Source organism: Equus caballus, chromosome 9 (assembly GCF_041296265.1).
Source record: "Equus caballus isolate H_3958 breed thoroughbred chromosome 9, TB-T2T, whole genome shotgun sequence".
Taxonomy (NCBI): Eukaryota; Metazoa; Chordata; class Mammalia; order Perissodactyla; family Equidae; genus Equus; species Equus caballus.
The window spans coordinates 54,531,125-54,556,654 of record NC_091692.1 but is presented as its reverse complement, the minus strand read 5'-3'; the positions used below and the strand labels follow the sequence as shown (position 1 = coordinate 54,556,654).

At 53.2% G+C, this 25,530-nt stretch overlaps 1 protein-coding gene and 1 non-coding gene across 4 annotated transcripts; one reads left to right on the top strand and one right to left on the bottom strand.

The window, feature by feature from the left end:
* Positions 1 to 14,366: 14,366 nt before the first annotated feature.
* On the bottom strand, positions 14,367 to 24,369 carry LOC138915560 (ral guanine nucleotide dissociation stimulator-like). Of its 3 annotated transcripts, none has more exons than XR_011421609.1 (14): positions 24,165 to 24,368; positions 23,610 to 23,726; positions 22,555 to 22,745; positions 20,990 to 21,102; positions 20,495 to 20,856; positions 19,497 to 19,712; positions 19,034 to 19,137; positions 18,490 to 18,556; positions 16,906 to 16,959; positions 16,413 to 16,487; positions 15,816 to 15,848; positions 15,329 to 15,627; positions 15,019 to 15,122; positions 14,367 to 14,693 (listed from the first exon to the last, which is right to left on the bottom strand). XR_011421609.1 is itself a non-coding variant. In XM_070222313.1 (14 exons), the coding sequence occupies exons 1-14, from the start codon at positions 24,297 to 24,299 to the stop codon at positions 14,536 to 14,538; spliced, it is 1,851 nt and encodes a 616-aa protein (XP_070078414.1). In that variant the 5' UTR covers positions 24,300 to 24,368; the 3' UTR covers positions 14,367 to 14,535. The 3 variants fall into 3 exon arrangements, 2 of the variants coding, with proteins under 2 accessions (XP_070078414.1, XP_070078415.1); XM_070222313.1 differs by having other exon boundaries at positions 15,329 to 15,450; XM_070222314.1 differs by lacking the exon at positions 22,555 to 22,745 and having other exon boundaries at positions 15,329 to 15,450; positions 24,165 to 24,369.
* Positions 18,641 to 18,735, top strand: MIR8924-2 (microRNA mir-8924-2). The gene has a single exon (NR_127927.1). It is a non-coding gene; the product is annotated as a microRNA mir-8924-2 (primary transcript).
* Positions 24,370 to 25,530: the final 1,161 nt, after the last annotated feature.

The window sequence follows — 25,530 nt, the reverse complement described above, 5'->3', positions numbered from 1 at the left end:
AGACCCCCCAATCCCCCCTCCTGTCCCCACCCCTCCCCGACCACAGTGTCTCACTGTTAATGTCGGCTTATTATGAATTTGGGTAATTATGAAACCTTGAATGATATTGTGGGTAATACAAATATGATGAATGTTTGAGGTAATTATGAAACACAACACAAGTAGAACTTCTCAATTTGAATATCCCTCTTTTTGGACTTATCAGTATCTTAAGGAATATTTTGGGAACATTACACACTTGGAAATTTCCAAAAAGTGGGAGCAATTTCACGCTAAGCTGTGAAGGAGGCTCATTGACAGCATCTTTCTCTCTCCCCTGGGCTCCATTCCGGTTGCCATTATGGAAATCCACCAGAGAAAAACTCCATACTCTGAAATATTCATCCCTTCGACAAACATTTAAGGCACACCTGTCACGTGGCAGGAACTGTTCTAGGTGCTGGGACATAGCTGTGAGCAAGACGAAGACCGTCCTGCGCTCATGTAAAGTGTGTGCTGTGAGGAGGAGGAACAGTCCATCCAGAAAGGGAAGGAGGGAGGAAGATGGAAACAAAAAGACGGAGGGACGCAGAGGGGAAGGAGGATCTTTGAGAATGTAATTAGCGCTAAGACGACGATAAAAGCGGACAGTGGATGGAGAGAGGGCGCCGAGGTATTCCTTGAGCTCCCTTCTTCAGAGTCTACCTTCTGTGCAACTTGAGGTACACTGATGATAGGTCGATACTTCAGGCACGCACCTCCTTCCAGACACAAACATTTTCATTAAGGTGGCTGCTTTCAGGGGGTTCATTTCAGACATCATGGACGAACCAACGCTGGGGGTAAAGATTTTCCGGCTCAGTCCAGCCGTAGACAAGTAGCTTCTCCGTCTGTGTGTAAAACCCATCTTGCCTTTTTATGCACCATTTAGTTTTCAAAAATTTCCCATCACTCCAACTCCAAATGGTTATTTGTCTGATGACTGTAATTGCATATAATTGAGGGAAGAGATTTTTACTGAACAAAAATCCTGTTGGTTTCTTGACATTTGTTCCAGTCCCTTCTGTATTGGAAAAAAGTGATACTTCAATGCTAACAACTGAGTTGCTCACTACTGTGTGGCATGTGGCTCTCAGGAACGGCGCTGCTGGACAGAAGAACAATGCACGTTTGTTACCTGTGTTTCCACCACGGACATGTTCATGTGAGGGACTAGACGGATTGAAAATTTTCCTACAACTCGGCCAGGTATGACTGTTTTAGCTCCAGGCTCCTCAAAGGCGCCCTCAATCCCGTGAATAGAAAGAGATGGGTACCTCCATAGGTGCATTAGAATTTCCTCCTAAATTGAAATAAAAGTATTTTATTATATGAAAGAATGTTTAATTAAAACTCAGTTGAATTGTATTGCTTGCATCACCAATTTCTGTACATCTGTGACACGGTTAATGGCAAGTTAATTATCGCCTCACTTAGATATGTCTGGACAAACAGTACAAGTGGACTTTCCCCTCAGGACACGAGATCTCTGCTGCCTTCGCCTGCCCAAGCCACTCCCATTGGCGAGGGCCCCTCGTCGCTGAAGTTTGCAGTTACTAGATGGCAAAGGGGCCCTTTCAGAAACTTGGGTTCATTTATAAATTTCTATCCCAGTCATTGCGATGATAATTTGTGTGCTAAATGTATTTTATTTTTCAGAAGGCTTCAAAGAACTCTGCAGATGTTTGAGCCAGTTTTCAATCTTGCTATGGCCGCTGTAGAGCTAGTCTGAGGAAGAGCTACACTTCATGATAAGAAACTCTATCGCTCTCTTCTGCATGCTTCTCCCTCTCTTGGCTGTTCCCCCAGGAACCAGCCATAGCTAGCAAACACCCTAGCAGGCAAGCGTTTTAGAAAGGAGGAGGAGGAGGAGGAGAAGGGAAAAGGAAAAAATCTAAATTTGCCAGTAACGCTTTCGGCTTTGGGTCTACTTATTACACCAAGGCAGCAGTGACGTGGCAGTCTACAGATTAGCCCCTAAGTCTCTTGGTTTTGTCTAGAAAAATGAACAATTAGGGTCATGGAGCTGGAATAACCTCAGACTATCCTCAATCTTTAAACAGTTAGGGAGCCCAGCTCACCGGCTGCAGGCCGGCTTGGGATTGAGTCCAGAAAACTGATTTGGAAAAACGCATCTGTGAAATGAGCAATTGCTCCACGGTTAGGTGCCTGAGTCCGGTGCCAGTGGGACCCCAGATAAAGGTCTGCTTGATCTAGACCACAGGGAAGTGGCCTTGAAAGTGAAAGTCCCCCTTGGAATTAACATCTGCTTTCAGTTCTAAGATGTGCAGATAAACAGGACACAGTAAATTAAGCCTTGGGAAAATATTTGTTACCATCATTCTTTGTTCAGATTATCCATCACCTTGTGATCATACCTTGGTGTCAAACAGAAATTTCTTAACCTGGCTGCTATTCCGGTATTCTTCTAGGTCCAGGTCAATGGCTTCGTACATTTGTTTTTTCCTCTTCAGTAAGAGGAGCCACGTGGTCATAGATTCCAGGGATCAGAATATGACCCGATGAGTCTACAAGGCTACCTACAAGATACACCCAGGAAACAAAGCCACACGGAGTCACCGGTATGCTGATGTTCTGGCCCTGGAGCAGGATCACTGGGGACTCTCCTGGGCTTGCAGCAGACCTTGTGACCGGCCCTGGTCCCCACAGCAGGGCCACTGACAGCAACTCACATCCCAGAGGTGATGGTCAGAAGAAAGAGCTGGTCACCAGGCAAACTCAGCCTGACTTGGACCCGCGTGAATGTCCACCTTGTCAATGGAGGGATGAAAACACACGGCTCTGCAGTAAATTCCATTGGGTATGACTTACCTGCATTATATCCCAGTTCTCAACTCCACCTTTATATCATAAACAAGCTTCTTTTTTTTAAATTTTATCTTATCCTGAGTTAAAAAGTAACACGTCCATTATTAAGAAACTTTTTTTTTTTTTGAGGAAGATTAGCCCTGAGCTAACTACTGCCAATCGTCCTCTTTTTGCTGAGGAAGACTGGCTCTGAGCTAACATCTGTGCCTATCGTCCTCTACTTTATACGTGGGATGCCTACCACAGCATGGCTTTTGCCAAGCGGTGCCATGTTCGCACCTGGGATCCAAACCCGCAAACCCCGGGCTGCCGAGAAGCAGAACGTGCGAACTTAACCACTGCGCCACTGGGCCGGCCCCCAAAATTTTCAATATATATGTTTATATATATATATATACACATACCTGAGAAACTGAAAACCATCATTCCTTCTCAATTTTTCTCCTCCTACATACACCATAATAATATAATAAATACTCATCTTTAATCAAAAGCATCATATCCCTGAGGTCTAGTCTATGAGATATACATCATGACCACAAAAGCCTCCACAGTGAATAAGAAGATACTCAAATCTGTTCTTTATGAAAGAGTTTTGGACCGATAGGAATGGGAGAAAATCATCAGTGACTATCTATAAAAGAAACAGAAGTCAAGATTTAGCAAACACTGCTCAATATCTTGAGAAAGTACTTATCAAAGATACAATGCAACTAGCAAGTAGACGAACAGAAATGACAGGAAAATGTCTCCAGGGCAGCCAACTTAATCCCCATTCAAGTAAAGACACTTCATAAAGATACGCTTCATATTCTTGATGGGACAGTCTTTCTTGACAATATCAGAAAATTACTGCGAAGCACTGTACTTTCAAATCTTTCTGTTAAAGTCGATAATTACAAAGCACAGAGTTGAAGGCTCTATGAGGATGGATGCCTTCCACCTAGTGATTGGACACCTGCTGTGTTCTAGGCCCCAGAGGAATGAATACACAGGACAGCGCTGTCTCTGACCACAAAAGGCTAAATATCAAGTGTGACCCGACATGAGCAGACCACCAGGTGGCTGGCTCTGTAGAGACACAATCAAAGCCAAGGTAAACACTCTACCAAAATCTACAGTAGTGGGGACGGCAGTAGTGCGATACATAACGGGCTTCCCAGCACTCTGAGAATGATCATAGACAGCAAAGCCCTGAGGTCTGAGGGTGTCAAGGGAGCAAAATGTGAAGCGATGTCATCACTGTTCTGGTTTTCAACCACATCCTCCTTGGGCCCCCTCTCCTGGTCCTCCGAGGACTTTGCCCAGACTTGTGTAATCCCACTTTGGGGACAGTACTGCAGATTGCTGTGCATGCATCAGCCTCCCTGCAGGTCCTGAGTTATGGAATTCTCCTCATTTAGCCCAATCAAGCATGTTGTATACTGAGTAAATGACACAAACTCATTAGTAAAATTCAAGTCAAAATAATAAGCTGAGCACTGAGCGACTGGGACTGTCACTGATTGGCAGTCCACCCTCTAGCACCCTCACCAAAATCAAAACAAAACATCAAAGTACCGCCAATAATACAATCACTAAGTCTTCCCTTCAGGGTATGTCCCTCAACTTCTGCTGGCATTCTTGTGTGGAAGAACAGAGCTGCAAAGATGAATAAGAGACAGACCCTGCTCACAAACCAGCCAGAAAGATGCAGGGTAAAGAAATAACTCTGGGTCCACGTGCAAAGAGCTCTAAAGAGGGGCAAACCGTCAGGAGCACAGAGAGCACACGGTGAACCAGCCAAGGAGGAAGCGTCAGGGAAGACGACGGCATCGCAGTGGGGCCTCAGAGGTTGAGTAGGAGGCGACAGGCACAGTCTCAGTGGTGAGAAGAGAGATGCATGTCTGAAACATCCAGATTGACAACAACGAAGACCCGAAATACTCTAGCAGCCAGGATGCTCAGTGTCCATCTTATGACACTGAGCTGTGACATTTTTCCTGTCAATTTAGCTGGTGTTACCAGACATTACCACAGTGCGTGTTTGTGTATTGGGGGATTCAGATGTCATTAGCACATTAGGCTGTGATTTGAGCAGCGCGGGCTCTCCACATGTCACTGCACATCTCCCGTAGAACTGCCCGGCCCGGTCCTCGGTGTAGGTTTCCACCTCGGACCCTGTTTTCTCAGGACACAAAGCAGCCATCCCAGCTGCTGGCTCAGGCTGTGCCAGCAGACACGCATCCTGACAGGAGAGAAGCGACATGTCCTCCTTTTCCTTCCCTTTACATCCTACGGCGCCGTGATAGTTGGTGCGTCCTTCCGGGCTTCAGAAACAGTTCAGACCTTCACCGAGCCTTTCCAATCTAAAAACTTCTTGCCTTTCCCCTCACTTTCCACCAAGGGGGTCATCTCCTGCTATGTTGATGAGTTAGATCATTACAAGAAATACTTGAGCTCACTGCCGCAAAGTCTACAAATATCCCACCATTCTTAACCATCAATGACTCCTCTCCTGATTCCATTGAAAATTCATCTTGATCCTTGGTTTAGCCTAATTGTCTCCCTTCTTCCTCCTCTCTAGAGAAGTTTTATTATTGATTCCAAACGTCATGTTCTCTGCTAGCAATCTCCCCTCCCCTCCCCCATCGAATTCCTTTCACTCATTCAATCTCTTCATTGTTGAAACAACAGCCTCTCCTGAACCCATTTCTCTCTAGTTCTCGCCCCACGTCTTCCTTCCCCTTCACAATGAAGCTGAAAGATCAGTGTTCATGGAATTACCAGCTCCTCACTCCCCCACACTTCAGACAATGGTCTGTGTATTAATCAATCTTGATAATATCACAGCTATCTCCCCATAATTAAATCCAAAGAGTGTTTCTGCATCTTTCTATTACTTGGAACAAACGCAGAACCGGGCCACGATTTTCATTTGGAATGATCCCCTGTCCTCCGTTTCTCGACATCTCAGGCTCCTGACTGCCTGTGAACCAGCTCACACTCCCTGGTGTCCTTCACAGGGTCCTTCTCACACAGCACTATTGCGAAAGCTCAGGACTCAATGTGAGCCCTATTCTCTCCATTGACCCTACGTTGTCTCAGTACTCTTGTGCATTTCTTCTATTGCTTCAATGCCTTCCACTGTTATCTCTATGATGACGATGTCTAAAAACCACGTCCAGATCTTATTTCAGAGCTATAATGCTCCAGGTGTATGTTATAGGCACCTTAAGCAAACATATTTCCAACGGAAGCTGTTAACTCCCCCTCGCCAACTAGACACCCCTTCACCTCTCGGTCTCCGATCTCGTCTGATGACTACAGTTGACATCCAGGGAGTGATGTTTAACGCAAACTCTCAGAACCACCTGACAGAACAAGCACTGCTGCTGCCAGCACACTGAGCAGTCACCCTTCATCTCCGCCCCAGGATCCACACACGTATTCCTACTCTCTACTCCGTTTTAGTTCAAAACGTCAGGTCCTCCGAGATCCCTTTGTTCAAACTGCTGCTGAAGTAAGCCTTCCCTCCCCGCCTGTTGTCTGGTGACTTTCCCTTCAGGCCACTGTGGAACAAATTAGGACATTCTTTTGATTGCATATTGTGTAACCTTTGAAATTGTCTCAAATAATAGTAAAATGATTATAATCACAGTGGATATTTGACAACCGAGATATGAAAGTAGAGAGCAGAATCCTGATTTTATAAAAACAAATGCATGTTGACCTCTGCAGGGAAAGTTCATCCTCTGTCGCACCAAACAGCATCATCCCAGGGGATGAGACAGTGAAGCACGAGGCCTGTGCTCATTAAAGAACAAGGTTCCTGCCAGGAGGCCAGTAAGTTTGTTTTTCCATTGTTTCACCTCACAGTTAGACGCTTTGCGTGCCCTACGTGAGCAATTCATTTGATTTTTTTTGTTTCTTTTCCAGATTGGCGCCTGAACCAACATCTGTTGCCAATCTTTTTCTTCTTCTTCCCCTTCTTCTTCTCCCCAACCTCCCCTCCCCAGTTCATAGTTGTGTATCCTAGTTGTAGGACCTTCTGGTTGTGCCATGTGGGATGCCCTCTCAGCATGGCCTGATGAGCCGTGCCATGTCCCTGCCCAGGATCCGAACCCTGGGCTGCTGAAGCGGGGCACGGGAACTCCACCACGTGGCTGTGGGGCTGGCCCCCCAACTCATTGAATTTAACATGTGCTCTCTCTCTCTCTCTCTCTCTCTCTGGGTTGTCTTGTTTCAGTTTCGATGGGCTGGGGAGTAAGGTGAACATCCCTGAGGACTCCCCTTGCTGAGTGGACATGTGTGGTCCTGGTGAAAGCCCTCACCCAGTGGGGCTCCTAGAGATGTGACTCAGGGCCACTAATTCCCTTTTGGTGCCTGGCAAACTGGGACTCATCTTCCTCTGTCTGCTATTTGCTCTGTATTATGTCTGCTCCTTTGGAAGACAAAAATTTGTGTCCAAAGGGAAAGTTCCAGAAATGCTTCCAGGGATGATGATGGGACTTTGATTTCCAAGTGAGTATTTCTGGCATCTGATTCAATTCCGTTGTCCTTAATCAAAAGCTGGCTCGTTCTGGATTGGTTCCATCCTTTCACAGCGATAGCACCATCTTCTACGGTCATTACCAAAAATGATCATTTCGTTTGAAAGCTCTTCCCTTAGAAGCCACTGCTGTGTTAGTACTTTATCAAGTTAAAACACTTAATTTTACATGCCTGGGTTTCTGTTTTGGTTTTTTGGTTTTTGAAAGCAGCTGAGCATGTTTGAACTGAAAATGAAAAGTATTTATTATGGAAGTACCCATGCTACCTCATTAGGATAGAATAGGACATATCATTTATTTGTTATAAGATGCGAAAATTCAGAAGTTTTCCCTTGATCGGTAAAATTGCCCCTCTCAAGAAAGGTTTTTTTCTTTATGTTCAGTAACTTATTTTGGAGACCCACGGGGTCATGTCCAGTGAGATAGTTCTGTTGGAGTGAGGATAGTGCTGCTACAACCTGTCCTTCGTGCCACCTGCGACATGCCCTACTCTGCACCAAAGACCAAGGACGGTCCTTCTGAAGACAGGGCTATGTTTGCATTATGAGTTGAGAGATGCTGAAAAGACCTCCTATGGTTTCCCTTATACCCTACACTACACAAATAGACACTTATGCTTTTAAGTCTTGACATTTCATCTCGAGTGTCTGTTAAAACGTGAGTATCTAGGATAGAAAGCGGCTGTCCTCCAGAATCTTACCAGGGTTTCCTGCTGGCCACTTTGGAGGACAGAGCAGAGTGACCCACTAGGGGAGGGGCGCATGACTGCCGGGCCTTGGGGAAGAGCTGACCGGAAGCTGACTCACCAAGGACTGTCCATGCTTGTCTTGGTTTGCAGTGACAGCAGCTGAACGCAACTTAAAGGATTTTAATTTGCATGCAGCTTTGCACAACAACTTTCCATCTTACTTCATCCTCCTTGCTTCCTGTGACATTTGGGGATGGCATAGTTTCAGGGATTCACTGAACTCGTTTACAGTGTTCAAATAGTCTTGTATGATGTGTGCGCTTGTTAATTGAGGTATAATTGACATATACTTTATATTAGTTTCATTTGTACAATATAATGATTTGCATGTATCGTGAAATAATCACCACGATAAGTCTAACTAACGTCTGTCCCCAGACGTAGTCAATATTCATTTTCTGGATGAGGACATGTTGTGTTTTAAGGTGCAGAAGAATCGGTAATGATGTCATACTTTTCCGTATGCAACTTGATGAATTTGAACATAAGTGTCCACCCATGAGACCATCACCACCATCGAGGCCATAAACATATCCATCATCTACCAAAGTTTTCTCCCACCCCCTTTACTATTATCATTATTTTGCTTTAAGAACACTTAACAGAATATATACTCTGTTAGAAATTTGAAGTACAAAACACAATACCGTGAGATTGCTACATTATACGCTAGGTTTAATTTTTAGAGGAACCTCCAGACTATTTTCCATCATTACAGTATTAGTTTACATTCCCATCAACAGTTGCAAGGCTTCCTTTTCCTCCACAACCTCACCAACATTTGTCACCTCTACTTTTTTTGATAATAGCCGCCCTAACCGGTGTCAAGTGATATCTCCTTGTGGTTTTGATTTGCATTTCCCTAAAGATTAGTGATGCTGAGCACCTTTTCATGTGGCTGTTGGCCATTTGTGTGTCTTCTTTGGAAAAATGGCTATTCTACTCCTTTGCCCATTTGTTAACTGAGTGCCTTGGTGTTTTTGCTATTGACCCGAGAGATGAAAAAAGAAAAAAAATGTCCAGGCATTATGGATGCTTCCCAGTTGATGCAGATGATTTTGTCTTTATGGTGATGACAAAATATCGTGTTGTGTGCTTTTTCTTCAGCAGTTATCATAAGACTAGCAGTAGAATGGCAAAGCAGATAATCAGGATCTCCCGGGTTTTACAACACAAATAAGACGAGTGGTAAGGAATTTTTGATTATTTCAAGGAAATTATTGAGATCACAGTCCGTGGAATGTAGGACTGACAGGTCCACGAGGAAATTAAAGTGAGGACATGGTGATCTGGCATCACTTCCGATCTGAAGGAACAGGTATCTTCTGTACGAATGTTTGAAGACATATTGGAAATCAGGAATTTGTGGTGGATGAATACATTTTCTGAAGGGTTTATTTCTTTATTTAGGAGGAAGATTACCCTGAGCTAACATCTGTGCCAGTCTTCCTCTCCTTTGTCCGTGGGATGCCTCCACAGCGTGGCCGATGAGTGGAGTAGGTCTGCACCTGGGATCTGAACCCGCAAACCTCAGGCCCCTGAAGCAGAACACACGCAACTTTAACCACTCAGCCATGGGGCTGGACTCTAACTTATTTAGTTGTGAACATGATCGTTTGGGTTATGTAAATGTCAGGACCTGGGAGTGAGTCGCTAAGAGTGGGGTAGTTGATAATGTCACAATTGATTTAGACCCTAAAGAGGCTAAGAGCAACAACTGGCCAATGGGTTAACCAAAGGAATAGTCAGAAAACACAGAAAGGTTGGGAATTGGGATCTATAGTAAGCTGGGGGATCACGTGTCCTCAGAGAGAGTGCCAGGACTTGCACAGATGAGAATGGCAAGAGCAATAAAAGAGAATAAAATCACACTGAAACAAGGAGGGGGTGTTACGAGACGGGGGAGGAAAACTGATCTGGAGCAGTCCTGAGTTTTGACCTTGAGCTTTCTGTCCTTGACCCAAATCTGCTTGACGATGTCCTGGGACACAGGTCAGAAGAGCTCCAGAGGGAGAGAGGAAGGGTGGAAGTACAGGGAAACTGAGATAATTGTCCTAAGAAGCCATGCTTCATTTCTCATTTGGGTCCAGTTTCATGATTACTTTTACAGGACGAGAGGAAAAGAAGTGATGATGGTCAAGTCTTCGCAGAGGAAGCTGCGTGATCGTGGGAATCAACCCAAACCAAAGCCCGGATTAAGAATTCCCATCTCTTTGAGGATGCGCAGTTACATATTCAGAAGGCCAGTTACTAGAATGCCATCCCACCCAGCAGTGAGGGGTCGCTGGGAGAGCACGTGGCACCAGCCCCAACAGGTCTGCTGGCAGGAGAGAAGTGGCAAGCCCTTTGGAACTTGCCGTAGCCTTGCAAAATTGCACCTTGCAGCAGAGGTGAATTCCTGCGGGGTGCGCTCGCATGGGGTGCCCCGTCCAGTCCCATACACACCCCTGCCCTTCCTCAGATTTGGCAGAGATGATTCTGGGAACTGGTCTGGGCATCCCATAGCTCCACGGCCAACAATTGCTGGTGACTGTGGAAGATCTGAGCAAACAGGAGGGGACGGGGAAGAGGGCGGGAGAGAGCGATTGTGGACAGGCTCAGCAGCCAGGCAGAGAAAGTGAGCGCCCAAGAAGGATGTGCTGACAGCACCAGGAAAGAGAGGAGACGCTGGTGCCCCTGAGATGGAGCCCGGCACTTCACTGACGTCTCCTTGAAGGGTCCCACGTTTTCTTGCTTGAGCTCTTGCAACTTCAAGACATACCAATCCTTTTCTTTTATTAAACTCCTCTGTGGGACGTAGGAAGCATAGACAGGGATTTCTTGTGGAGGAGAGACTGGATTTCAGCTGAGTAGAGCAAGGAGGGCTTTCCGTTTCACGGTGCTCTCGCATTTTCCTTTCCGAAGTATATTATTTATCTGCGCTTGAAAGTCACAGAGAGTTACCGATTCGCGGGATGATTCCGTTGTCGCCCTCACAGCGACACAGTAAAACCTACCTAGTCGGAATGGATCATTCCTTCTGTGCAATACTCCGGTAGACTCCAAAGATCATTTCAAAAGCGCTGGTATATCTCTGTTCTCAAATAAGAGGTCTGCTTCCAGGTCTCCATTTTTCTGCTCTTTATTGCATGTTAATTCAGAGTTGCAAGGAGGAAAGACCACATTTGCCTCAATCTTTAGATCTCTATGTGCTGGAAATTGGATTCACAGAAATGGACAAGGCCTTTGAGGGATCGTGCTGTCAACAGAGACCTTTTCCGGCATCAGCAACGTGACAATAAACCGCTGCTTGTTAGGACTTGATTGTCTATTGGAGGGATGGAGCTTGCAGTATTATGGAAATCCTCTTTAGAATTGCTTACCTTCACGTGACAGATTTATCAGTTTCTGAGAGTGATGTGTTAAAATAACCTAGGGTGGCGCAGGGCTTAAACTGGCCCACTCCACTTTGGAGGCCCGGCATTGGCATGTTCGGGTCACGGTTGTGGACATTCACACCGCTTATCGGGCCATGCTGTGGCAGACATCCCACGTGTTAAATAGAGGAAGATGGGCACAGATCTTAGCCCAAGGCTAGTCTTCCTCAAGGGAAAAAAAAAAAAAACCGAGGAAGATTGGCAATGGATGTTAGCTCAGGGTGAATCTTAGCCCTTGGGCATCTTCAGCTGTGGTCATTTGCAAAATATGTAGACCATGCATGTACTGGGCAAGCCCAGGCAGGACAGCGCAGCCGGCCTCCCGCCTGGGTGCTTGGGGCTGCTGGTTGTGGAGCCTCTGCTGGAACCGTCTGGGTGGATTCAGTGCAGAGAATGATGACAACGGACTGCCTTGCTTCACCCTCAGAGTTTCCCCTGAGTTTTCTCCATCTTGACATGCAAAGCAGACACTGTCTGGAGCCCTCGTGTTCCTCTGGGACTCGGGCTTCCCTCTGCTCCTCAGCCTGGAGAGGAGGAAGCCCACGTGTGGACTTCAGGAGATTCCTGACCGCGTTTTGTGGGCTAGCACGTCCTGGGCTTGAAGTCCCCAGGGAATGAGCAGAATCCAATCCAGGTAGGACTGCCATGACCCAGACCCTTCAGGAAGGCAGGTTATGGTCCCCTAACCAGGCAGAGCACCATGACCAGCCGCGGGGTTTGTGGAGGGCGAAGGGAAGATGAAATGGGTCCTGGAAGAAGGTGCTTATAAATACCAGCTACCGAGAGGGAACCAGCTGCAAAACCGTGCATTTGAGGAGTATGAGTATTATTTCTTGATTCTGTTTGGAATAAGTTAGAGTGCATGATATATTTGTGTGTGAGTGAACATATATATATAGCTCTCTCTCTAAAATTTATATCAAAGTAACATAAAGACTGATGAGATACACGTGCTGCACATGTGGGCCTCTTTTTGCTGGCGATCAGTTCATTTTTGGCCATTGGAAGCCCAAAGAGGCAGCGAGTTATTGTCCTCTGCCGTCTGGTAGGCTCATGACAAACAAAGCGCTGCAACCAAAGGGTCGGCTCTCAGGAGCCTCACGGCCCTGTGAGGGAAACCCCTTGGACACGGTGTCTTCCTCCTGGGCCTGGACTAGCCTTGGGACTTGGCACTTCTCTTTCTCTGTGGCGGGAAGGTACAGCCGGCTCCGGCTTCCATTTAGAAAGTCACCTTCCTGGATGGCTGTGCCATACCAAGAAGGGCCTGGGCTGCTGGGAACCAGCATTTCTCCTCAGCTGCTGGCCGTACTGAGGAGGCCTCCCTGGCAGGGTTCACGCTGCTGTGTGTCTGGGTGACACTTGCAGCCATCAGAAAGGAGGGGAGAACTCAGAAGGGCCAAGCACTTCCTGTGGTCCTAGTCTTACAGGGTCTTTCCCGGGGTGGGGTGGGGGGGGGGGCGTTCAAAATGCCAGGTGGTAACCCTCTAGCTCCTGGTCACCGGGTGGGTTCTTGGAGTGAGCTCGGAGCAGTGTCTGCTCACCACCAGACTGGAACCATTTAAGTGTTTTAATTTTGTCAGGCTGTGTTTACCCGTCATCCGTTTGCTTGCGTTCCCTGCTGGACCCCTCAACCACCCTCCTCTCACGACTCATCTCTGAAAGCTTCCAACGGGAAAGGTTCACACCCACACCATAAACGGAGCATAAGGCTGGGCAAGAGAACACAGCCCTCCGAGGGGCTGCATGGTTTATAGGCTCAGGTCCTCCTGCCCCGTTAGGATGAGTCAGAAACAACATGCCTGAGTGTGTGAACAGGTGATTGCCTGAGACCACACACCTCAGAACCACAGGGGCCCAGATGTCACCCTGGGCAGCGAGGGAGAGTATAGGTCATTCTTTGGCCAGGATTAGGGTATCTAATGTTTGCAAAGCAGACTCCACCCGTGATCCGTCAGACCCTGCCAGGGAGGAGTGGCCACGAGGTACGGGACAGAGAGGCCGAGGCATTCGAGGGAATTTCTACCCTTCCAAGAATTGCAGAAGGAAGTGCACGGAGGCAGGAAATCCTGGTGGACAAGGAGCAGTGATGCGTCGGGAAGGATGCCCAGATGTAGCCTTCAAAGCTGCATCACAGATCTGTCCCCCTGGATACCAAACTTGCAGGGAAAGGAATTCAGAGCCGTGGACCAGGATCCCAGAGGATTCCAATCCAGGTGAAGGGTGAACATGGAGCCCCCAGAGGGGCCGGGGGAGGGAGGGTCCTGCCTGCCCTTAGTCCATCTGCACATGACCTTCTCCGGCCTTGACCCTCCACATGCACGTTTTGAGCTTTTACATCGTTCTCTGCACTTAGAGCTGCTGCTGTCCAGAGCCTCATTAGAAAACGACAAGTTCCTAACATCTGGTGAAGAGGAACCTCCACAAGAGAAGCCGAAAACGTGGCCTCTCCTCCAAAGGGGTGGAAAAGCAGCCACTGTCCTGGGGCAGGTCGTGGTGCTGGCCCGTGCCATTTTAAAGACACCCGCATTCCAGTGGTTGTTGCTCTGCCTGTGAAAGTACCTCCACCCTCTAAATGCCAGGAGCTCTGGGTGCTGTCTCTGCTCCTGGCCCACGTGAACCACACTGAAATGAAGCCGTCCTCTGAGTAAGGGGGGGCGCGGAGGTGTCCCTCAGTATCCAGGGAGGGGCCTGGCCCTTCTCCCTTCTCTCACATACAATAAGCCGAGACCCTGCAAGATTTCTTCATTCCAGGAGGAACGCGAGAGTCTGTGTCTCCTTGACACGAGCACAGGAGGGGAAAGAACCAGACCGTGACTCGCAGGCTGGAACAGAAACAGGATTTTAACATCAAATTCAAAACTAGTACTAACTATTAACACGAAAGAAATACGGCCCCTTCCCAAGTGGTAAACAGGCGCTGGGGTGGAGCTGCCAGGCCTGTGGGGTGGGGTCGTCCCCTCCCTCTTGGGCTCCAGGGCTCCCAGGAAAAGGCTTAGAATGTTCTTCTCCCCATCAGCATGGGAGGAGCCGGCCTGGGGCCCCGCGTGTTTCCCAGCCGCGTCCCCGCCGCTGAAGAGCAGGCTGCACTCGAGCTGTTGGAAGGACCGGGATCTGCCACTGTTGCTGGGTTCTGCGTCAGGGGTCTGGTGACTGAAGAGAAGACACTGATGATTGGGGGGGTCACACCAGTATCCCAGCCCAACACCTCAGCCCCACTGCATTCTGCTCCAAACCTTGTCCTGAGTGTTCAGTCAACACTACCCCATTGTCCCTGACATGGGAGCTGGCATTTCGCTTCACCCATTTCACAGAAGAGGAAGCTGAGTCCCACAAAGGTCAAGGGAATTGTCCCTCACAGGCCTGGTCAGCAGTGGAGCTGGGATCCCCGTGCCGGCTGTCCATCTCCCTAGGCCCGTGCTTAGCCCGAAGCTTTCCGGAGCCCCTGGCTTCAGTCCCTGCCTGTCTGGACACTCACCGAGCCCTGAGCTGAGAGACGCGCGGTTCTTCTTGGGCAGGAAAAACCGGCGCATCTTGCCGGCCCTCTCCTGTGGGGGCTCCAGGTGGCAGGACAGGCTGTAGCTAAAGGACAGAGGGGACTTTTCAGCTACCGGGAGCCACACCTCAGGTGACCCTCCCAGAGACGGCCAGCAGTTGGAGTCCCAGGGCCCCACGGGTGACCATGCGACAAGCCCCGGGACTGACCCGGAAGCCACGGGCACGGGCTCCCTGGAGCTGGCCATCAGAGAGAGTCCGCCTTGCCCTCACCAACTCCTGCCCCGCCTCACCTCTCATCCTCGCTGAGGGGCTCCATGGCCTCGAACCAGGCCCCAAATCGCTCCTCAGCCTCAATGTGGTAAAGATGGACTGCCTCCTGGAGCAGGAAGATCTGCTCGGTGACTTTGAATTCCTGGGAGAAAGGACATGATGCAGACGGGGCCTGGGTGGGGGACCGTGCTGGGGACTCAGACAGGTGAGAAGAGGGTCAAGGAGCTGGTCTGGGGTCTTGGCCCACATGGGAACCCTCCTTCCCTCCAATTCCGTGCAGGACTTGCTCGTTCTCACAGTTGGCTTGAAATAGCTCCTCCTGCAGGAAGGTGTCCTTGGTGCCAGCCCCTTCCCCCACGCACCAATGGGACGGCTTTCCCAGCTCTGGGTGCCGAACTCTCCCAAGGAAAGCAAGGCCCAAGGCATCGGGCCAGAGAAGGTCTTCCCCGGAGGAGTCTCTGATTGCCACAGCCCCACCCTCCGCACGGGGAGGCCACAGCTGCTCACCTCACTCCTTTTCTCAAAATTGATCTCATTTCCCTGGAAGGCAGAGAGCCAAAGCCCATGAGCAACAGCCCCCTTAGCCCATAGCTAGCCCCCGTCTCCACCCTTTCTCAGGTTGCACTACCAGCAGGGTCGACCAGGGAGCAGGCGCTACCAGAAACGGGAATGGGTCCCGGGCAAGACTCTGAGCTCCAGAGCAAGGAGGCCACGGGGCTATGGCTCAGGGACATTCTAAGACAGCCCTCTCTGACAGACAGACAGACTGAGGCCTCAGGCAGGAAGGGATGCTCAGCCACTCGTGTGCTTCCTGCCTTGGAGGGGCCTGGCTTCACTCCCTGCAGGGGCGGGGCCTGAGGGAGAGGCTGAGTCCAGCTCAGACACACCCTCCAGCAGCTCCGCAGTCAGGCAGCCTGGACTGGCGGCTCACCTGGATCCTATATTCACTCATCACTAAGATGGCCATGACACCCAGCTCCCGGGGTGGCTGTGAGGCCCTCACGAGAGGACTCTGCCAAGGGTTGTGAGCTCAGGCCTCAGTGCAAGTCTCTCCTCCCAAATCTCCGAATCCTGATCCCCAGCCCCACCTCCAGGCTCACTCACCTCCAGGTAATCCTCCATGTTGGTGTCCAGCAGCAGTAGGTAATTGAGGAATGTGCCAAGGAAGGGGATGAGCCCCTGTGCCAGCGGGGTGGAGACGGTGATGAGATCCCGCTCTCAGGAGCCGTCAAAGACCTCTCCTCCACTCCTCACCCCAGCCTCCTGCCCAGCCCAAGCTACCCACCTAGGCGGCCTCCCCCCAATTTCCTCCTCTTCTCTCCTCCAGGAACCCCAAACTCCTCCAGGCACCTCCCAGCAGCCGGCTCTGGCAAAACCCAGGGTACGTGGTCCCCGCCCCTCCCTGTCCCAAATCCGTTGTGCGCCCATCCGTTCCAGGCCTCCTCCTGGTCACTTCCAATGCAGGCATTTCAGGTCTGTGGCACCAGGAGCAGGGCTGGAGGAGAAAGGCTCCCTCTCTGCTGGTAGAGACCTCCGGCTAGGAAGGGGAGTCCCCTCTCCTGCGACTCCTGGGCCCCTCCTCCACAGGCACCCTTACCTTCTGGGCACCTGTGGGGCCCGTCTCCAGGCTGGTCAACATAGAGGTCGCCTCCTGCCAGGGTGTTGACAGGGCCAGTGAGCCGACGCTCCCCTCCAAGTGTCCTCCCAGACCCCTCCCAGATCGGGGACCCTGGACATGTGGCCCCAGTCACCTGGTGCCCCTGCGGCTCCCACCTCCAGGGTGCTCTGATTCCAGAGCCATCCCAGCTCCAACACTCACTCCTGTGTGACCTTGGGCCCGCCCAGGCCTCCCTGAACCTGTTACCTCGTCTGGAAGGTTTGACGAACTCTGTCTGCCTCCCACAGTCTCCTGAGGCCCAAGCGTCATCTGACCGTCATCACTGCTCTCCGCTCAAGCCTGCCTTTGGAGCCAGGTCCAAGCTCCCCACATTCCTCCCCACCCTTGAGCCTCGGCACCCACTGTGAGGCCTGCACCACGGCTCATCTCCCTCTGGCTCCCAGATGAGGAGACCAAGGCCCACACAGGGGCAGGGACTTGCTCAGGGGGCCCCAGAGGAGAGGCTGCTCCCCCTCCCAGCCACAGGCCCTGTCTCCTCTGCCTTCACACCACCCTCTGCCCAGCCGCTGACCACAGTGCTGTCCTCGGGACTCTCAGGCTGTGTTCGGGCCCCCAGCTGGGCCGAGCCACGGATGGAGGGAGATGAGGTGTCTCAGGAGGCCTGGTCAAGTGGCTTCTGCCAGCCCCAACGCCCAGGAGTCTCTGATCCCAGGCCGAGGCCAAGGCCTTGCTAAAGCCCTCAGCTCCCTAGGATCCCCTCAGGGAGTTCCCCTGCACAGAATTCTTTCTTCATCCGCTCAGGATGGGGACCCCGAATGCCACGTCTGACTAGCAGGGGAGGGGGCGTCCAGGGCACTGCGGGGTGGCATTTCCTTTCTGTTTTACGAGGAAACTTCTGACGTCTGGGCGGGAAGGATCCCTGAAGAAGCCATCAGTTCCCTGGGCACTTGCCCTTGCCCTCCGGGGCACATGTCATCGCCAACAAGGACCTGGGTGAGCATCCCACTGGGACTGTCTGCAGCGCCCACTTTAGGGGCCAGAGTGGGGAGTCACCGAGGGGACACAGATCTGTCCCAGGTCCAGTGTCCGTCCCAAGGCTGGGAAGCCCCTGAGTGCCCCTGGCCCGTGGGATCCGGCAGTGCCCATCCCTCAGGCAGGCAGGGTGCCCTTCTTGAGAGGCACAGTGAAGACAGAAGGAGCAGTGGGGCCCTGGCTTCCTGAGCACAGACTGGGCTGACTTCGGAAGAAAGGAAGCCCGCCCACTCGCTCCAGCCAGTGGCCAGGAGGAAGATGCAGGGCAGCTGATGGAGCAGCATGGAAGCCAGACACCGGCACCTTCTGCCAGGTCCTCAGCCTCCTGGAACAGTCCAGCCCGCACCATTCTATCCCATGCCCCTGGCCTCCTGTCCCAAACTGCCCCCACCTGCCCATGGAGCTAGCACATCCCTCTTCCTGTCCATCTTTTCCTGACCAACTTCACGTGACAGGAGAACCAAAGCTCATCCTGCCGGGTCCCCTCCCCTCTCGCTCCCCCTCCTTCCAGATGTGCAGCCTCCGTCTTACCTTCACCAGCTGCCTCCTGCTCACCCACTGGTCTTTGATGAACCTCTTCAACTTTCGAGAGCTCTTCCTGAGGGGAGAGGAAAGGAGGAAAGAAAACCCGGGGCGGTTGAAGGCGAAATGCCTTTGGCTGAGAACCCGGAAGGTTCAAAGGGCCTGGGGCCTGGACGAGGGTTTTCCCCGGGTTCTTCGGAGCTCTGAGGTCACCGTGGGACTCGGGTGGAGGCTCTCCTGCGGTCACCTGGGGCCTCCATTCCCACTCCGACTGAGCACATTGTTTCTAACAGCGTTGGTTGCCGATGAGGGCTCCGTTGCTGCGAAGTACACCCTTGGAAATCTCCAGTGTGGCTCAATCCAGGATGTGACAAGGGGGGAGCCACTGCCTAGGGTCTCAGAGAGTCTCAGAGACCCGAGCAAGGAGGCCAGTCCCCATCCCTAGGGTCCGCTGCCTCCCAGATGGTCCTAGCTGAATGAGGGGTCCATGGCAGTCGCACGGGGGATGTCTGGTCCGCCCTGGTGGTGCTTGGATGGAGCACGGCCTACCCACCTGGCAACTCGTCCCCATGTCTTTTGCAGACGGCTGATGGAGGGGCTCTGCAGAGCAGACACGATGGCACGCAGGGACGCATAATTTCCAAGGACTCGGCACTCCTGAGGAAGGGAAGGGAATGAGCTGCGACGGCGGGCTGGAGCCCTGCTTCCTCTGGCTTGTGTCCCCTCGTGGGCTTCTGCTGTCCTGGATGAGGCAGATGCCCAGGGAAGCGAGGGAGGGCACACCTGGGAGCTGATGAGTAACGCTCGCGGGCAGGAAGATTTTAGCTCAACCCAGGGCGGGAAGGGAGCTTCCCACCACTGGGACCAGCACTCAAGGTCAGCAGGCCCTTGGCAGCAAGGGGCCTAGGACTTTGCCGAGGCCCAGACCACCGACTTCAAGGCTGAAAGCTGCGAGAGGAGAAGGGGCAGTCCCCCTGACTCCAGGGAGGGGCTCCCTGGGCCCTGCCACTACTGACCTTGGCCACCTGAATCCACAGCTCGACGACTCTGGCCCTGTCCTGGGCCGTCATGCTGAGGTCCCCAAGGCACGTCGTGATGACGCAGCCGGACACGTGAAGAAACTGGTTGATAGTGGCCCGAACCGTGGGAGCCAGGTACTCCTTGCTCCCATTGGGCCGCTGGCACCACACAAAACCCAGGCAGTGGCGGGGCTCCACCTTCTTGAACAGCTCCTGGGGAGGATGGGGACTGTCACCTGACCCTGCCACACCCGAGCTCAGAGTCTGCAGGCCCCCGCAGCCCCAGGCAGGAGGCACTGGTCAGCTGCAGCTCAGGAACCTGAGGAGGTGGCCTGAAGCTTCTGGGAGTCTCTGGGTTTTGTCTGTGTCCGCTGAGGCCGCCCAGCGCAGGATGACCGAGGACCCAATAGGGGCGGGGAAGAGAAGTCCCATTGGCTCGCAGCCCAGTCTTGCTTCCCCCAAGCACCAGAACACGGCTCACACCTGCCCATCTCAAGGGGCATCTTCCACCCGTTCTCATCACCCCCTGGTCCCACTCCCCTTTCAGCTGCACGTTCCCCCGAGGCAGCAACAACCATGGGCTTTGTTTGCCTGTCTTCCATGTCGGTAAGGACGCACTAGGTGTCTAATAAGTACGGAGGCTGTTGAGGCCTCCTGGGCCGATGGGTGAGTGACCCAGGACTTGGCAGCACTCCAGTGAGCTTCCCTCCCCCACCAGAGGGCTATTCTCTGCCCCGCTTCCTCTCTGTTCGACCTCATCCATCCGCACAGCCACTCTGCCCAGCAGGTGCCCGCCCTTGGTGTGCTCTCTACTGTCCATGTGGGGACAGCAAGGACTTGGGGGCCAGAAGGTGGCCCAGGTCACCCGGTGGGTGAGTGGGGGAGCTGTGACTTGCACCCACATCGTTGGATTGCGGCTGAGGGAACAGGAGGTCTGGGGCAGCTGATGGCCCACCAAGGCGGGCCCCACCTAGCCCAAGAGCCCCGCTGCTCACCGCATCCATCCGGGTCAGCTGCTCGGCCACCAGCTTCGGAGGGAAGTCCAGCAGCTTAGGCCTCTCCTCTCTCAGCTCGGCGCTCGCTTCTGCGGTGACTTCGGCAGCTGGAGGCAGAGATCGTCCAAAAGTCAATGGCGCATCTTGCTCCAGCTCAGAAGCTGGCACTGGGGCTGAAGCTGATGGCGCTCGCTCCGGCCCTGGAGAGGCCGATGGAGGTGAGGCTGCTGGAGGTGAGGCTGCTGGTGGTGAGGCCGCCTCCAGCTCCGGCGCGGACGGTGGAACTACAGCTGGAGCTGCCTCTGGCCCCGGAGCTGGCCCTTGCTCTGGCTCTAGAGCCGGCAGGAGCTCTGGAACTGGCGCTGCAGCGGGAGAAAGAGAAAGTTTCACCTACGTACCCGACTTTACAAGACAGGAGAGACTCCGCTGTCTTGAAGGGAACCCCAGCCCGTGAACCCCACCGCAGACAGTCTTCCCAGACTGCTGTGCCCTCACCTTCCAGCTCTGCCCTCCTGGGCCCCAGATGTTGCAGCTGGACCTGGGGAAGGTAGGCAGGGCCTCCCAGGTGCGACCCAGGCCAGATGACACGCAGAGAGGCCAGCCGCATCCTGAAAGAGGGAAAGGGCGTGGGCTCCCAGAAATCCTGCATTGGGTCCAGCCAGGTTCCCACCATAGAAGACGCGGTACTGGGCGGAAGCAGTTGGGCCACAGAGCCAGAGGCCTGGCCGTCGCTTCCACACTGTCCTCCCAAGGCACCCTGCTTTGGGTCTGGGCCCTGTGCCTGCCCCTTTCCACCAGGGGGGAGTCCCACCCCGGCGCTGACTCCTGTGTGGCCATCCTGGCAGTGGCAGGCCTGCTCATCCAGCAGGTGGAACACGGGGTTTGTGTGAGTCTCTTCTTCCCACTGCCACTCTTCTCGCAAAGAGGCTGGACACAGTCCAGCCCAGCCCTCCACGCCCTTGTGCAAGTGGACTGAGGACTGAGGCCGATGTGTGAGCGGCTCGCTAACACCCCTTCTCTTCTGGGCCTGCTGGTGCTGGTCAGAAGGGGTGGATATGGAGAAGGGGAAGCGGAGGGAGACGGGACTGTGGTGGGGATGGGTCGCCAGGGAACAGCTCAAGCCAGCCTCCCCTCTGGTTCCCAGGGGCTCTGGGACCCCACCCACAGCTCTCTTTCACTCCTATCCCCTTGCAGTAGAAGCCATCAGACCTCAGCCCTCCCAGAGGAATCAAAAGATGAGTGAGATCAGAGTTGTGCCGGGCCCGCCCCAGCCACAGTCCTCTGTCCTCTTGTTCTCCCCCAGCCCTGTTCTGTGGAGACAGGAGGCCCTCGTCTGGCACTCAAAGAACACTCAGGTCTTTAGTTGGCGCTGGGGTCCATCATGCATGAGAACGTGGGAAGAGGCCTCCAGTCGTAAAGGAGCATAGGAGGGCATCCCCTGGGACAGGCCGGGGACAGGATCTGTGGATGATATGGTGTGTGACTATCTGAGTCTCAGGCTGCTGCGGGGGTCCAGGGGCTGTGTCTGCTTCATTCACTGCGTTGTGCCAAGTGTCTCTAAAGCTCCCGCATGTCACAGGTGCTTAATATACAGTGTTCTCGAATGAACTCCAACCAGAAGCATCCCCGGTAGCTGAGTGGGCCTGGGGCCCCTCTGCGGCCCCGGAGACCCCTCCTTGGCTACTCCAAGGACCCGCCCCACGACCAGCTGCATGGAATCCCACACTCCCTGCCAGAGTGCTTTCCGTGTGCCTTTGCAAACTCAGAAAGGCCCCATCCCAGCGATGGGGGAGCAGACTGCTCTTCATCGGGGAGAGGGAAAGAATAACCAGGAACAACCACGGCACGTCTCTCAGCCCCTTCTGTAGAGCCAGGCCCCAGGGAAGCACCTGCCGTGGCTCATCCCATTCGTGCCCACCAGAACCCGATGAAGTTTATCCTCTCCCACTCCACTTTGCAGAGGAGCAATCGAAGCTCAGAGAGATGGAGGGCCGTTTCCAAGACACACAGCTGGCAGTGGGCAGAGTCACCACTGTGCTGAGGAGGGGCTGGGCACTCACGTAGCAAGTAGGTGGTCCAGGACCCCGTGGGAGGTGAGGACAGCCGCGCAGTCAAACACGATGGTGGTGACGTTGGCCATGTTTCGAGGCGCCAAGGCTGGTCCTATGGACGGCGGCAGCCTCTCCAGCAGGCCTGCCTGGAGGGCCCGCATCCTGCAGGCCTCATTCCGCTGCCCGAGTGACTCTCCGCGCTGGGTGAGATGAGGAAGGACACAGAGTCACCAGCACCAGCGTGAACCTCCAGGAAGTCAAGGTCTGGAGGTCCCCCAGGAACTGTGAGCCCCTCAGGGATGTGTGCAGAGGAGGGACAGGATTGCCCACAGCCAACCGGTTTCCAGGCTTGAAAAGTCCAATTTGAGTTTGGGCGGGGGGAGGATTATACGATGAGTTCCTCAGGACACTTGGCTGGCTTGGCAAGGACAGACCGCCCCGCACCAAAGCGTGCATTAAGAGCACTGACCAGCGAATCCAACACAAACATCCCCATTCTAGAGATGAGAGGACGGAAGCTTCGGGCTGCCAAGTGGCTGCTCAGGGTCCTGTGGGTCGGAACTGAGAACCGCCCTAAGCCAGGGCTGCAGGACTCCCCCGCTCCCCCACCTGAGGCTTCATGTGCTCCTGACATGAAGGGAAATGTCTGGTGGGAACCTCAGCCCTCCCCAGTCGGGAGACAGTGCACGGGCAGACAGACGCTGTGAGGATCTGGCTGACTACAAGAAAGGACGCTGGTTTTTCTTTCTTTTACACGAAAGGGAGGTTTGAGACCCTCGTTACAGAGGTTTCAGATTCAGAAAATGGCAGATTTCAAAGATGCCCCTGGCCGAGTGTGAAGCGCAAACATCAGTGTTTTGTCTACTCCGCCTAGGGTTAGGAAAGAGCGACTTCCCACCCTCCTAGGTAGCTGGTGAGGAGGCGTGGAAGTCCAGATTCCTTTGGGACTGGGCCCTTGGGACACTCCAGTGGGAAAGCCCTGGGCGGGTCCAGGGGAGGGCTCCAGATTTGACTCTGGATTGTGGACACACCCCGGTGATCTCAGGGCCCCGGGTGTCACTCACTCTCCCCTCAGTCCAGCCCCGGGCAAGGTCGGTGGTCTGCTGCACTTGCCCCCTGTCCAGGGAGATGGAGCCGTAGGACCCATGCGCCAGCTCCTGGACCATCTCCTGGGTGGAGCTCTGCAAAGACAGCGTCCGGTGGCCGCGGCGGCAGGTAGCAGGGGCCTGCCTGCACTTGCCCACAGGGGGAAAACTCTCCCGCACACCGAGCACAGACAGAGGGGCATCCGCATAGACCTCCAGACAGGGAGCGAATGAGATGACACCTCACGGGCTTGGGATTCACCTACGGGTAGGGCGGCTTGGCTCCCAGCACTCACCTTCCATCCTGCCAGCCACCACCTGGGATATGAACACGACATACCGCCAGGCTTCCAAGCCCTAACCGTCTGCTCCCGTCCAGGGTAGCTCCACGCTCATCCCTGCCTTCCGTCACTCCATGCCCGCCAACACACACACACAATAAGGGTCAAGGGGTGTGGGGCTGCCCGCATGGGAGGGTGGGATCACACTTGTGGCCTGACCCGGAGTGGCCCGCCCTGGGCTGCCTTGTGTTACCTGAGGGTTCCTTCTTCCGAATGGCCTGAGGTCTTGGAGGTGCGGTCTCAGCCAGTGTCGACAGCGCTGGAGAAGACTGTCATTGTTGGCTCTCTGTGCGCCAGAGCCTCGCAAAGAGGGGATACACGAACACATCCTCCTGTGTCGAGTGTCTCTGGTCAAATGGGCTATGTGTACAAAATGGCTGCCTGGTGACCAGAGTTCTAAGCTCTGTTGGGGTCGGTCGCCAAGGAAGTGAGGTCATGTCTCCAAGGTTCCAGGATGGGGGGCCCTTCCCTCCATCAGACCCACCCAAAGCCCCCTCGGGGCTGTTGACCGCTCACCCTCCTTGCCCGTGTCATCTCCCGAGCTGTACAGAAAGTTCCATCACAGCCCTCCCCACAGCTCCTTGGGATCGGAACCAGCGCCCCAGCTTTGAAGAGAGAGCGCCCAGTTCGGATCTCCTTTTTCCTAGCAGTTCTGTGTCCTGGAAAAGCCACTGTGCCTCTCAGGGCCTCCCCAGTCTCCCAACCTGCACGATGGGATGGCGCTAGAAACACATTCCCAGGGACGTCTTCGGGTGGACATGTGATAACGCCTCCCATATCTGGGAGGTGGTGCCGCCTGGGTCTGGTCCCCGAACTTAGAGGTGGAAGAATTACAAGAAGGGGTGGATGCAGTCGGGAATACCTCTCCAAACAGGCCTGGATTCCAGCCGTGTGATTTGGGAAAAGTCACTGCCCCTTGGGGGCTCCTTGTCAGGTCTCTGCACCTTCAAGGGTTGGAAGTTCGAGGAAATTCAGATATTGTCATTCACTAGCATTCAACCTTTCCCAGTCTCCTGTTGGCCTTAGAACCAGACCCAAGCGCCTCATTGTCGGCCTATGTGGTGGGCAGCCTCCACCAAGGCTCCCAGCGCTCCCTCCCTCCTGCTGTGCACATCCTTGTGGAACCACTACATCCTGAGTAACTGGTTTCTGAGCAATAGAATACAGCCCAGCTGATGGAATGTCACATCCAAGTTTTAATTACAAAAACTCTGTCACTTCCCTCTTGCTTGCTTTCCTGAGTTCCCTCCCTTTATCTCCCCCTCTGTTTCCATCTCTTGCGCTCTCTCTCTGTCACATTTCTGGAAATGAGATAGCAAGTGGCGATGATTTCAGTTGCCCTATGTAGAGGCCAAGGGAGGCGAGATCTGAGGGAGCGCCCAGCCAACAGTCACATGGAGACTCAGACTCTCAGTCCCAATGACTCCTGACACCACCCGTGTGAGTGACTTGGGAGCAAATCCTCCCCTAGTCTAGCCTCAGTTGAGACTGAAGGTCCTGCTTCACGGAGACCTGGAGGCAGAGGCTCCCAGCTAAGCCGTGCCCAATGCCTAGACCAC